This window comes from Protopterus annectens, chromosome 1.part1, assembly GCF_019279795.1.
Source record: "Protopterus annectens isolate FY-2018-M chromosome 1.part1, PAN1.0, whole genome shotgun sequence".
NCBI lineage: Eukaryota > Metazoa > Chordata > Ceratodontiformes > Protopteridae > Protopterus > Protopterus annectens.
This window is the reverse complement of record NC_056726.1, coordinates 1,138,619,538-1,138,634,973: the sequence shown is the minus strand read 5'-3', so window position 1 is coordinate 1,138,634,973 and position 15,436 is coordinate 1,138,619,538. Positions and strand designations below refer to the sequence as shown.

At 38.6% G+C, this 15,436-nt stretch overlaps 1 protein-coding gene across 1 annotated transcript in view; it reads left to right on the top strand.

Moving 5' to 3' along the window:
• The window catches only part of LOC122815740 (CD209 antigen-like protein B), a 1,006,265-nt gene extending 1,001,202 nt beyond the window's left edge, over window positions 1-5,063 (top strand). The window contains exon 8 of the mRNA XM_044088497.1: window positions 4,772-5,063. Within this exon, the coding sequence (XP_043944432.1) occupies window positions 4,772-5,063 (292 nt within the window). The remainder of the gene's footprint in view (window positions 1-4,771) is intronic.
• The last annotated feature ends 10,373 nt before the right edge of the window (window positions 5,064-15,436 follow it).

The window sequence follows — 15,436 nt, the reverse complement described above, 5'->3', positions numbered from 1 at the left end:
AGTGCTCTTCCACACTAAACCTTTATTACTAATTTACTGACTTAGCCTGCTTCAAACTAACCATACTATTTCCAAGAGAAACCATTCTGTAATGAAGCCATATGTGAAAAGCTGTGAAGAACCTGCAATATTGTTTTAATGAAGGTGCAGTAAAAACAATAACTGTGAAGAAGCTGTTCCACACACACACACACACACACACACACACACACACACACACACACACACACTACAAAAGCCTGGTTATTTGTATTTTATACTTTTGTTGACCAGGATAATCCCACTAGCATAATGTCTTCTTCTCAGGGGAGACATGGGGGTGTTCATATTGACTACGGGAAATTTGGTCAGGACGTTGTGGAACTTCCCCTATTCTTTTTGATAAATTTCTTGGAATCCTTTACATCCACCTCAACTACCACTGACTCAGGGAGATGGGGCTTCAGTTTAATGTAACAATGGAAGGGGCTTTAGACTGTTGCCTTCTCTCAAATATATTACCTTATTTAGATTTGGAGATTGCTTGTTATCTAAGCAACTTTGCTGTAAAGGAAATTATATGGAGTGAAAATTTTGCCCTGACAGGAAGTAAAGAGCCAAGACGGCTTGGCCAAATAAAAGGTAACAATTAGTCTAAAAGGTCTATCCTAAGTAAACACTTCCCTTTTAACAGAGATTAACCCTTGAGTTTCTTCAAGTTATGTGACACTCTCTAAAAGTTCAGTGCAAGAGTTAAGTTCAACATTTTAAAACAGGCCAGGGAACAGCAAAGAAAATCTTTACATGGATTGGTGATAAGTGAAGCAGCCCGATAGCCAGTGTCACTGAGATGATGTCTGTAAAATGTCCCCATTTGTCTTTCACACCTTCTTCTTTTGGTTGCTCCTGTTAGGGGTCACCACAGCAGATCAACTGTTTCCATTTCTTCTTGTCCTCTGCATCTTTCTCTGTCACACTAACCGCCTGCATGTCCTCTCTTGTCTTTTACACCTGGTATATGGTTATAAGAATCAAATGCAGATTGATTATATTTCTCTTTCAGTTAGTGGTTTTGAAAGAAATAGCTGATGGTCAACTTTCATCTAATTTTATGTGTCTGTTCAAAATGTTTATTTCCTGTTTCGTTTGGCAAGAGTATTATTATTTCTATTTTGATTTTTTAAGGTTTATTGTTTAATTTCATTAAGTAAAAACTTTATTATGTAATTATAATTGCATGTGTCTGTCTACTTGGTAACATATAAAAGGGTAGCTACATAAAAATGATAACTTATAACCACTGGCATTCAACATTTGAAAAAGAGGTTGCTTAGCCGTAACAACTCCAAATCAAGACACCATTATTAATTATTAAAAGCATATAGAATTTGTGATTTTGATTTGCCAGATTACATTGATTGTTGGCATTCTTTTAAAGTAAAATCAGCAAAGACTAAAGACATATCCTTTGCCCCTTCTTGTAAAAGTATATGTGCATTTGTGTGTGTATGTTTGTGTGTGTGTGTGTGTGTGTGTGTGTGTGTGTGTGTGTGTGTGTGTGTGTGTGTATGAAACATAATTTTAGTTGAGTTTCAGTTACTGTTGCCAAGGCAGTGCTGAAAAGCACTGGGCTGAGCATGTGGTGAGTGAAATGCTGGTTCGCCAGTGTTTATAATGATGCTCTTCATTTGCATAGTATGGTGCCTGTTTTGGTGCAGCTGGTATTGGTAAGAGCCCAGGGAAGCATCTTGCCATATTCTGTTAAGGTCAAGTATGTCACATACAAATTGTTCTTAGCAGTGTAGATGTAAAATCTATGTCCAGGCATATAAATTGATGGAAAGATGGGATTTTATAAACTGGACTTGTATGGTTTGAAAACATATAGAAGAGCTCAGTAGATTATGACAAATGTAAATCAGTGACCCCTGATATTTTTCAATAAGATACATTTGTGTCTAACTTATAAGCAGTTGAAGGTCATTCCAGTGAATAAGGAGATGGTCTGATATTTTCCATAGTTGTAGAGAATGTAGTAAAGGGGCAACCTACATCCTGTCCTGAGATTACCTCAATTTTGCAATCTGAACTGTGAAATCTGAAACTGAAGCTAGAGGTAAAACACTTGAAGAATGAAACAGCTGACTGAATGAATCAACTAAAGCTATAAAGGTAGGGAGGGCAGAGAGGGAATAAAGCTACACAGAGCAAGAAGTGACAAGAAAGAGAGACACGAGACCAGCACAAGAAAGACAGGCTCAGTCTTTAGCAGATATCCATGCCATGGATGCCATTTTCAGTATTAAAATGTGTCCTTAGTTGTTGTTGTTTGTCTTTTCCCGGTTAGGGGTCACCACAGCGGAACTCCGGTCCGCTAATGATTGGCAGTTGGTTTTTATGGTGTTGAGTTGCCAGCCCAATGCCCAACCTTCAACGAAGGCACGCCCATTCAACGCATGTCTTTTGAACACCCACTCGACCGCGGGGAGGACATGCAGACTCCACACAGAAGGCACTCCCAACCCAAGCTGAGAATTGAACAGGAGAACCTCTTGCTGTGAGGCAACAACGCTACTGCTGCACCACGTGTCCTTAGTATAACTAGGGAAATTAAAGTGACATTTTTAGTCAAGAATGTGTGCTAGTGTGCAGTCTACACCAAATAAATCAGTGGCAATATGTGACAATTTTAACTACTCTGCTCAAAAGTAAGGCAATGAAGGAATTAACAAAGATGGGTGGAACTGACTGTGATTAATTAGCTACAAGTTAAAAAATGTGAATATTTTAAGTCAGCTCCTGACATTTATTGGAAAAGGGTTAGAGAACATAACAGGAAAGCAGAAGACAATGTCAACAATTTCACTGAAAAACTTTATACTTATTTTAATAGCTGGATGACTGAATATTAGGTTTATACTTTTGAAATGTCATTAAGCTAATGATAAGGGTACAAACACTCACTAGTTTACTGATATTATGAGAATCTGGTTGAAAGACTGTCAGTGTACCACTTCTGAGTTGATGGACAGAAATGGTGGCCTCTGTTTAGCTAGCAGGACATAACTGCACAAGACAAGATAGTCTAAACCATCACAGCAAGTTGTACTAGCAAAAGATGGAGGGACTGCTCTTGGTACATGCAAGATCTAACAGTTAAACATTTCCAGTGCAACTGAGCAGAGCATTATTGTTGTACAAGTATATGCACTGATAGAGTGGGGGAAACAAAATACAAAAGAGGCAGCTTATAGAGGTGGAAACACTGTTGTGGTACTTTTTTTTTCTTAAGACAGCAGTGGATCTGTACTATCACAAGGACTTATAACTATCCTGGTAGAGGTAAAAGAAATCATTGCTAAGAGAGATACTACATCTGACATAACTTTTCTTAAGCCTGTAGTTATTAGAAAGTTCAAACTGGGAAAACAAAAAATAAAGCCACAAACTCAAGAAGAAAGAAAAATGACATGGCAGCAGTAAATAAAAAAATGAGGTTTAATAAATATAACGTTAGCTCTTTCGTAAAGACAAATGTCAATATTTCCTCAGACAAACAAGAACAGTCTAGTGCAGTACTTAAATATCAACACATAATCACATGACATAAATCAGCTGACCAGTGTTTTCAACAAAATAAATAAAAACACAGTGAAACAATGTAAAACTAATGCAAATGGAATGAAACCAAAGATAAACAAGAAATAAAATGGCATGGAAAAACGTTTCTTCCCCCATAGGTTAAAATACAAATCAAAATACCGATGGTAAAACAATAGTTATGTTAAACTACTAGTGAAAAACAACCTAAAAAGGAAACATTCATCTCAGAAGACTTTTCAGTTTTAAAATACAGGCAATGGAACATTCAAGCCTGGATGCCTACAAGCATCTAATCTGAGCTGCTAAAGAAGTTCTTTCTGCTCTAATTTTAGCGATGTGGGTCCTCCTCTCTCATCTTGGAGGGCATGCTCTATAACCTGAAATGAAAATGAATGCTCTGGGTTATCAGCAATATGTTTGGCTAAAGTGTTATTGCATTTATGATTTCTAATGGCATATACATGTTCATAAATGCGTTCCTTAACTTTTCTGTTGGTCTTTCTGATATAAAAACTAGGGCAAAGTCTAGAGGCAGCCAGATAAACAATATTTTTTGAATTATAAGTATACCTACCCTTAATAGTATACTTCATTCCCCTAATCTTAAAGCTGTTCCGTTTGAATGAAACTACACTAAGGATAGGCCTCACACTTATACATACCCATCACTTTAAGATACATTTGTTTCTTAAACTCTAACAAATTCTTTAAATTTTGACCCCTCTTAAAAATCACCTTAGGTGGAAATGGAAATCTGAGGGCTATGATAGTATCTGTTGAAATCGCTTCTTTCCCTATGGTATGTAACATTGTGGACAATTTAAAACTCATAGATATGAAGCTGTTTCAATTAAAAAAGCTCCAACTGGAAATAACGTACTTTAATGAATGTCTAAGAAAGAAAATAGCACCTAAAGGATTGAGATCCTGCCACTATCCCATTGGTCTCATTCCGAATTCCCCTTTCCATTATGATTTAATAGATTTATTTAACAGACAAGGTTTGAACTTGTTACAGCTTTTCATCCACCATTACCAACAACAGGTGGATGTTTTGCTCAATGATGTGGATGTTCTTGATGGTGTTATCAAGGGTGATCTAGACTTCACTAGGTATAAATTTGAGTACTCATGTATTTTTACAAGCATTGGCATGCATATTACAAAATTTTAAATGACTAAATTGAAGAAACTTCAGTGCGATGAAGCAGAGGGACGTTGCTTATCCTAAACCACCCACTTCACAACAATGGAGTGGAGTGACTCGATCAATGCAAACCCACGTAGATGGAGCCAATCAGGAGAGACCAGATGATGACCTTAACCTAAGTGAAGCTGAAGCCAGTGAAAATGAAGCAGGGGACCCACTAGAGAATGGGCCTCACCGAATTGAAAGGCTTAGAAATCAAAGAGCAAATCAACCCATTAATCCAGGGAATAATCAGTCTACAAATTTTCAACATGGACAGGGACGCAGATGACAGAATGAAGTCCAGGAACAACAACAAGTGGAAGAAGTGACACAATCATGGCCAATGGAGGAGATGTTCCTTCGATATGGAAAATATCCCACATCATTCCCCTCCACAAAGGCACCCCCTCCACCGACTTCTGCAATTACCACCCCATTGCTATCCTCTCCCCTCTCTCCAAGATACTTGAAAAATGTATCAACACCTAGGTCTCCAACTACCTCCTAGCTAATAATCTCCTCTCCAAAACCCAAAATGGTTTCAGGCCATATCACAGCACTACCTCCACTCTGCTCTCCTTCACCAACACTATACTTCATCACAAAAACAATGGCCTCTTCTCAACTGCCGTATATCTAGATTTCTCAAAGAACTTTGACATGGTATCTCATGAGCTACTACTCTCTACTCTCCCCAACCTCTCCTTCTCACAATCAGCCTGCAACTGGCTCCACAGCTATCTACATGGATGCCAGCAATCAGTAATCTGGGACGATAGCATATCACCTCACCTCCCAGTTACTCTCAGAGTTCCCCAAAGGTCTATCCTTTGCCTTCTGCTATTCTCACGTTTTACTAACAACCTACATACTGCCACCAAACAAACATCTCTTATACAGTATGCAGATGACTCTAGTCTCATCTGCTCTGCCCCCACTCTACCAGAACTATAACAAATCATACAGGAATCATTCTCTTCTGTAGAAAGCTGGCTATCCAATGCTCAGCTCCTACTCAACCCAAGTAAGACAAAAATTCTCCTGTTCCAACCTTCCAAAGCTACCCAGAACACCCCCCACTTCAACATTCTTGCCAAAGACAATGTCATCATCTCTCCATCAGAACACACAAAATTACTCGGTGTGGAAATAGACAACAAACTTAGATTTGACACCCACATATCTCTCTCAATAAAAAAAGTTCACAAGAAACTTGGTGCATTATATCAAAGCCACCAATTCCTAACCAAGGCGGCTAGAATCTCCATAACCACTTCCCAGCTAATCTCCACCCTACTCTATGCATCCCCCATACTTACCAACCTTAAACAGACAGACCTACACAAACTGGATGCTTGTTACAATAAAATTGCTAAATTTGCCACTAGAACCTCCTACTGCAGCCATCATTGTATCTCCCTTAAAGAATTAAACTGGCTAGAACTCCCACAATGCCTTCACTTTAATTAACTCACCCTCACTCATAAACTTATTAACCATCCCCTTAACAGCCATTCCCTTCAACCCTTCTCCAACACTATCACCCCACTAGGCCCAAAAGATCAAGCAACAAAAATCAACTCACTGTTATCAAACCCAAAAACTCAGCAGAAGAAGACATATTTTTTATGTACCATATCTAAACTTTGGAACAATCTTCCACCCTCTATAACTACTCTACCTTCTAGCAGATTTTTCAAGACTGCGCTCAAATTCCATTTAAATTTGCACTGGCTTTGTCCTTGTTCTAATCCAGACTAACACCTCCACCCTTACCCCCCCCCCCCACCTAGACTCTTAACCCAAATATACTACCGCCACTACTAACCATAGTCAGAAACAGCTAGTTGTCTTTACATACTTTAACATCTTGTCTGACAACTTTGTTACTAATATTATAAACGACAAGAAACTATCTTAACTTGCAACATTTTCTGTATATACTGTTGATAATCAATATCTTGTTATTGTATTAAAGCCAACAACCTGTAATGATGTTCACTATTGCTGCAACTTTGTATTTCTATTTATCATGTACATGATGTGGAGCTTTTCTCCCCGGGCATCTGTTGAAAAAGGACCTGCGTCCAGTCAAAATTTCCTAGTAAACAAATGTAAATAAATAAATAAATGACAGTGATTCCTTCAGTTTTGAATGAAGGTGAGAGCCTTTCTAAACTGCCTATAAGTTGTAATATGAGTGGTGATTTTAAAATATTCAATTATTCAGTCTTCCAAATTGAAACAGGGTTGGCTGATACGTTAGCTAATTGCCTTACCTTTATCCCCTTCAGACGATGTAGACTTGAAACGTTTTGTCCGAAAATGTAATTTAAAAGTGATTTTCTCTGTAAATAATGTTGATGAGAACAATAATAATGAGTTTAAATTGTCCAGAATACCCGGTACCTTTAACCCTAATGTGCACCCTACTTTAGGTATTTATGAATGTTTATGTGTCTACGATTTTAGAAACCTGTTTTTGGTTAGAAGTGGTTCTAATTATGAAAAAAAGTAATTTTACTAAGCAAGAGCGGGCTATGTTAGATGTTCTCAAAAGTAATAACTTGAGAATGACTAAACCAAATAAGAGTGTGGGTTGCTGTTTTTTGAACTTTCATACTACAACAGATGCATGGAAGAAATGTTGAATTCTGATTTTTATTTACATGTTTCTTTGAATGAACTCAATATGGCTTATGGCTTATAGAAGGATAAACATTTATTTGAATGATTTATTCATCAAAGCAAGGATTACTTTAGACTTATATAACTATTTCATCATGCCAGCACCACAGATCTCTATTATCTTCAGTACAGTCCAACCCCCCCACCCCCACCCCCACAACCCATTGTCAATGATAGAAACTCTATCACGTACCCTTTGGTTAAATATGTAGATCATCTCTTGAAGAAGTATTTACTTGGAGGAAACACATATCTGTAAAGACTCTTGGTCTTTTCTAGAGAATGTTGGTAAATTAAACTTTGTTGCAACTTATAATTTTGCAACGGTGGATGTGAAAGATTTATATACCGTCATTCCGTATGATATAGGTATAGACTGGGTGAGCCAACTACTTATAAGTAAAGTTGGGAATAATCAAGAATTGTCTTTAATATAAGAATTATTAAATTTAATTTTATCTAATTATTTTTTTTAGTTTCAGTCATAGATATTACCTTCAAACTAAGGGAGTGGCTATGGGCTCCCCATGTGGGGGGAGTTTTTCTCATTTGGTTATGGCTTTTAGGGGACCTGAGTTTTCAAGAATAACCCCTTTGCTGAATGCATCCATTTTTACATGCATTATCTGGATGATATTTTTATTATATTTAAAGGTGAACAGACCTGTTTTCAAGAGTTTGTGCAATACTTAAACACCACCACCCTTTTTTGAATTTTACTTATGCTTTCCATCATGAAATGTTGCCATACCTAGATGGACTCATAAGGATTTAATGAAACAAAGTTATGTTGCTAAGATTTTCTGGAAGGAAACTTGTTCAAATTCCTTCCAGCATTTCTCTAGCTCAGAACCGGTTAACCAGAAAAAAGCAGTGGCAGAATGGTTTCTAACTTTTCAGATTTTTTGAATGAATGTGAATTTTTGAAGAACATGTTTTTGAAATGAGACTACCCTCAGGTACTAGTAGAAGAACTGGTTGAGGAGGTATGCCTAAAAAGAATATCTGCTCATTTCAGAGCACTTTTGAATGACCAAAATTTTAAAACCACAACTATGCTGAGTATCTCAAACATATTGGTGAGTATTTTAGACACACTGGCTGGTAATCATCATCATCTTCTTTCGGCTGTTCCCATTAGGGGTCGCCACAGTGGATCATCTATTTCCATTTCTTCCTGTCCTCTGCATCATGCTTTTACACCAACTGCCTGCATGTCCTCTCTCACCACATCCATAAACCTTATCTTGGCCTTCCTCTTTTCCTCTTACCTGGCAGCTCCATCCTTAGCATCCTTTTCCCAATTTACCCAGCGTCCCTCCTCAGCACATGTCCAAACCAATGCAATCTCGCCTCTCTTGCTTTGTCTCCAAACTGTCCAACCTGAGCTGACCCTCTAATATACTGATTCCTAATCCTGTCCATCCTAGTCACACCCAGTGCAAATCTTAACATCTTTAACTCTGCTACATCCAGCTCTGACTCCTGCCTTTTTGTCAATGCCACCATCTCCAACCCATATAACATAGCTGGTCTCAATACCCTTTTGTAGACCTTCCCTTTCACCTTTACTGGAACCCGTCTGTCACAAATCACTCCTGACACTGTTCTCCAACCATTCCACCCTGCCTGTACTGTCTTCTTCACCTCTCTTCCACACTCACCATTACTCTGAACTGTTGATCCCAAGTACTTAAACTCATCCACCTTTACCAACTCTACTCCCTGCATCCTCACAATTCCTCTATCCTCCCTCTCATTTACATACATATATTCTGTTTTAGCCTTGCTGACCTTCATTCCTCTCCTCTCTAAAGCATATCTCCACCTCTCCAGGGTCTCCTCAACCTGGTCCCTACTCTCACTACATATCACAATGTCATCTGCAAACATCATAGTCCACGGGGCTTCCTGTTTGATCTCATCTATCAACCTGTCCATTACCACTGCAAATAAGAAAGGGCTCAGAGCTGATCCTTGATGTAATCCCACCTCCACCTTAAACATATCTACTCTCCCACTGCAGTCCTCACCAATGTCACACAACCCTTGTACATATCCTGTACCACTCTTGCATACTTGTCTGCCACTCCCGACTTCCTCATACAATACCACAACTCCTCCCTAGGCACCCTGTCATATGCTTTCTCTAAGTCCACAAAGACACAATGCAACTCCTTCTGACCTTCTCTGTATTTCTCCAACAACACTGTCAGAGCAAACATTGCATCTTTAGTGCTCTTTCCTGGCATGAAACCATACTGCTGATCACTAATCATCACCTCCCTTCTTAACCGAGCTTCCTCTACTCTTTCCCATAACTTCAAGGCTGATAATAATAATAATAATAATAATAATAATAATAATAATAATACTCCGGCTGATAATAATCATAATACTACTAATAATTTTTCTTTAACTTTCATAATACCTTATAGTATAGATGTGTATGCTTTAAGACAAATTATCTTTAAGAATTGGAACTTGATTTCAACAGCTACAAGCCCCCAGATTTCCGTTTTCACCTAGGGTGATTTTTAAGAGGGGCCAATATTTAAGAATTTGTTAGAGTTTAAGAAACAAATGTATCATAAAGTGATGGGTATGTATAAATGTGAGGCCTGTCCTTATTGTAGGTTCATTCAAACAGGGAACAGCTTTAAGATTAGAGGAATGAAGTATACTATTAAGGGTAGGTATACTTGCAATTCAAAAAGTATTGTTCATCTGGCTGCCTCTAGACTTTGCCCTAGTTTTTATATTGAAAAGACCAATATAAAAGTTAAGGAATGCATTTATGAACATGTATATGCCGTTTGCAATAGTAAATGCGATAATGTTTTAGCCAAACATATTGCCTATAACTCAGAGCATTCATTTTTATTTCAGGTTATATATCATGCCCCCCCAGATGAGAGAGGAAGACCTACATCGCTAAAATTAGAGCAGATGAACTTCTTTGGCAGCTCAGATTAGATGCTTGTAGGCATCCAGGCTTGAATGGATCATGTTCCATTGCCTGTATTTTAAAATTGAAAAGTCTTCTGAGATGAATAATGTTTCCTTTTTAGGTTGTTTTTCACTAGTAGTTTAACATAACTATTATACAATGCCTACTCTAGAAACGTGCACGCTGATTGGCCAGCCCAACCAGCGTGCCCGTTGTAAATCCCTCAATATACTAACGGAAAAAGGTCCGGTCGCCCGGACTTTTTCCGTTAGTATAAAACACTGTCTCGCTATGTTAAAAGAGTTTAACATAGCGACACAGATTTAAAAAAAGCAACGGAGATCTCCGTTGCTTTTTTTAAACCTGTCTCGCTATGTTAAATGAGTTTAACATAGCGAGACAGCTTTAAGATAAGCAACGGAGATCTCCGTTGCTTATTTTAAAGCTGTCTCGCTATGTTAAACCCATTTAACATAGCGAGACAGTAAAAAGCAACGGAGAACTGCGTTCTCCGTTGCTTTGCCACACTCTGATGTACTGCGTAGGCATGCAGTACATCAGAACTGCCGCGGAACAGCAGACAGCTGCGGAAGGGCAGCAAAGAGGCATTATACAATGCCATTATTTGAGAAAAGTAATTATTTCTTTTCTTAAATAATGGCATTGTATAATAGCAATAACCCACTTCTGGGTGTGGGTAATGCTGGATTTACCCACGGTTGTCTTTGTTTGGTCCCTCAGGCTTCGCCCTCGGGACCAAACCACGCCAACCGTGGGTAAATCCAGCATTACCCACACCCAGGCGTGGGTTATTGCTATATTGTTTTACCATCAATATTTTGATTTGTATTTTAACCTATGGGGGAAGAAATGTTTTTCCATGCCATTTTATTTCTTGTTTATCTTTGGTTTCATTCCATTTACATTAGTTTTACATTGTTTCACTGTGTTTTTATTTATTTTGTTGATCACACTGGTCAGCTGATTTATGTCATGTGATTATGTTTTGATATTTAAGTACTACACTAGACTGTTCTTGTTTGTCTGAGGAAGTATTGACATTTGTCTTTACGAAAGCACTAACGTTATATTTATTAAACCTCATTTTTTATTTACTGCAGCCGTGTTGTTTTCTTTCATCTTGAGTTTGTGTTATTAGAAAGTTGTATTAACTGGCCATTAGTCTACTCCAGTTAGGAGTGTTGGAGAGATACCTTGTTAGACACAACTGGCCAGAGTTAATTTAGAATGGGAAAAACGGTACAGAAATATACGGGAAGCAGAATTTGATGGCATCCCTCAGATGTTTTGATAAAAAAGTTATTTTGAGGATACAATGCCATGTGCACTTGTAATTCCATACAGGCAGGCATAGAAACAAGCATGTGTGAAAGGTGTTAGGGAGAGGTCTAGCCCATGTAAATACCTTAAAATGAGTTAGTTAGTGTGACTATTTGAGAGCAAGGAGCAGCAGTAAGCCTAAATCTAAGATGCAGCAGTAAGAAGGTACTGGACTTGTTACAGAAGCAGAGTTCCCCCTAACCCAATTTAAGAGTAACTTGGACATTGGATGGGGAACAGGAAATTCATGCTTAGTTTGGCACCTATATCTCTAATGGACACAGGTAGCCTGTAAATGGCCTCTGCTTGTAAATGTTTCACCTCCCAAGTCCCTGCTTACAATTATCAAGGATACCAGAACTTGTCAGAGATTTGGGATTCATGGCAAGTCTTAGAAAGGCCCTTGGGGTCATTAGCCTAGTACACACCTGTGAATCTATGAACCTAAAAACTGAGACAGGTACAGCTTTCACATTCCACCAAACACAACCTGAAAGAGATAGCTAAGGAGGCTTCTGATTATCAGATATACAAAAAAAAACTGTTTAGTGAGACAATGGTCTGTTGCACAGATTGCAGACTCCTAAAGGGAGCCTGCAATGAGAAGTGGTGAAACAACTATACAAACAAAAAGGTCAGCTTTTAGACAATTCTGGCCATAGCCCATAATACTTTCTTTTCAGGCCATATGGACATAAAACACATGAAAAAGCAATATGCAAAAGTTTTTACTGGTCAAGCAGTGGAAAAGATATGAGAGCATATGGAAGGACTAATGAGCAGTTCCAAAATGTTGACAAGGCAAGAGCAAAGCCAAGGCTGGTTCTACTTATTGCTGAAAAACTATTTTAAAACACAAGCATGGGCATTGTGGGGCCTTTTAAGATATATTTTGGTGGTAATGGAGTATGTTGCTAGGCAGTTTGACATACTGAGTTTTCTCTCTATTGAGGAAAAAGAAGTGGCAAATACTCTGCTAGAAATTTTCAGCTGGGTGAGATTTCCATTGGAAATACAGACAAAGAGAGGTACATATTTCATGTCAGATGTGCATACGTGCTTTCAGAAGCATTGCTGGATAGATCATTTAATGACTGAATCATAGCATCAAAAACAATTGATCCGGTGGAGAGCATTAACTCCTCTGTCAAGACCACAATAAGATCATTTGTAAACCAGTGGAAGGTGAACAAGAACCTGTCTCATCTCCCTTTTGCATGCAAAGAAGTGTCTCAATAATCTGCAAGTATTTGACACCCCTTTGAGCTACATTCTTATGACATAGTCAGAGTGGTCCTAGATTTAATTTGCGTTAAGAGGGATAATAAATGTGATTCCTGCATTCAGTCCTCTGTGCAATATGTCCTAAAGGTCAGGAGCATTCTTAAGGATCTCAAGGGGATGGCAGAGGAGCATCCAGAAACACAACAGCAGCAAAAGGTTTTGTGTGAATCTACAGCAAGAGACTCATGATATATTGTAGGACAAAATCCTGAAGTTGCTTATTAAGCTTCAGGCAGCATGGCACAGACCTTTCAGTGTTATCTGAAAGGTAAGCATTGTTAAATATGGGGTGGATTTGCCAGGGAGGGTAGAGAACCCCAAACCCTACCCTTTTAACAAACTGAATCCCCCCATGATAAAGAGACACTGACAGTCAGTACCTGCAGTTGATTAAAACAGGAATCAGAGGATGATCTTGTAGAATCCATTAACAGACCATGTAGTCTGATAACTCTGTAGATGAGTCAGCCCTTCACAATGACATCTCCTACCCTAAATCAAGAAATCTGAATAGCACAACAGGAGTTTGATGACATGGTCACTGCTAAGCTTGGGTGTAGCCAACTGTGTGACTATATAGACAGAGGGATTTTATGCCAAATCAAGCAATCTTTTTGCATGGTACCCAATGAAGGTCAAATAAATGACGTGAGACAAACTGCAGGGAATGATTAAGAGACTCATAGATTAATAGATTACTACTAGGCTAATGACCCGGTGGGGGGGGGGTCTTTCTAGGTTTAGCCAAGTTTCCCCAAAAGCATAATGGCGTCCTGTACCCAAACAGGGCATTGAGGGCCACATATTTATAAGCAACCTATGTTCATAAGGGGCATGGGTGCCAGGCCTGGTGTAAATTTCCTGTTCTCTAGCCACTGGTCTAGGTTAGTCTTAAATTGGATAATAGATGAACTTAGCTTCACATAGATGAGAATCTTGTTCCCTAGGAGGAGGATTCTCTGGGACACATATGTATCTCTCCAGCATGTTCTGTTTAAGTCACAGACAAAATGCAGGTCCCTAGACCTTGTATTTCTGGTACTGTTTGACTTACAAATATACAAGGGATTCATAAATCTGGGATTTGCAAATCCCTAGTAAGCCAGGCATAGATCACAGCTCAGCAATCTGTAGGAGACTGAGCAGAGGGAAAGGGGTTTGAGGCACTCTAAGTAAGGCAGATTTGTTATGCCTTGTATTCTTTTTGTAAGGAACTTTTGAGGTTGCTCTGGTTGCTACATATGCCTGGTCAGGTACATACCGAAGGGAGCATTGTACTCTATGATCAGTCTGATAAGGGCAGAGTACAGTGAGATATTGTGGGAATTAGTGGGATGTTTTTATTTTAGTATAGAAGTGTCCTTGCAAGCAATGATTGTTTTTTTCTATCTCTTTGCTAAGTTTTTAGCCCGCTTTGCTTGCCCTCACTAACACCCAAGCTCACTCCACTCCCATACCCTATCGCCAATTCCCACATCCTTACTCTGCATTTATACTGCCAAAGCACTACCCACATATCCCTCGAACCAATACCATCTGTTCCTCCGTAAAAAAATCCATAGAATTACTCCCAGTAGTAACACCCACTGTATTTTACCACCCAAGACTTTCTCTCAAGCTGTCCTACTCCTTGCCCCCTATAACTATCACATTACAGATCTACAACCAACCCAGCACCTTCCTAACATTTTCTAATCCTAATTTACAGCAAAGATAAAATCCAAGTTAAATAACATGCCCCTAACTCAGATTGTTTTTCTATTCCTCTTAATTCAACTAGCTTTCATCACCAATTATCAAATCCGCCCCCTTGAGCTACTTGGGACTTCAACCAATCTTCACAAAGAATATCAGCATCTAACCAGCCTGTCTTTCCCCATAGCACCTTATCTCTGCAACCAAGCCACATATGATTTATTTATCTAAGAATATCTTAAAACTAAGTATCGAAATTTAATATCAAATACCAAAACAAGACCAGAATATAACTGGCCACACTCTTCCCTTTGTGAAATATCAGAATTAGCAGAGATATTCACCCCAACCCAAATCCCACTGTTCATAAAACCATCACTTCCAACCTCAAAATTAACCAGTCACCTAATACCTCTTAAAAAAACAGAACCCAAACTACCCTTACTAAATATGAACCTAAGAAGTATGTGCAGTAAAATTTATAACATACATGCCTAACTTGTATGTAGTCATAGCTAACAAAACCTGATTAAAAAAAAGAAATATGGGATAATGAGACATCTCACCCCCTCTGATGCCACGGAGTATAGCTGGGGTTTTATTAGACGGTCAACATATGGCATCTGCTTTAGGCCTGTGATTCTTTTAGTGAGGTATTTCTGTGGCCTTTCCAGCTGTTGCAGATGTATTGTGAGGTACATACC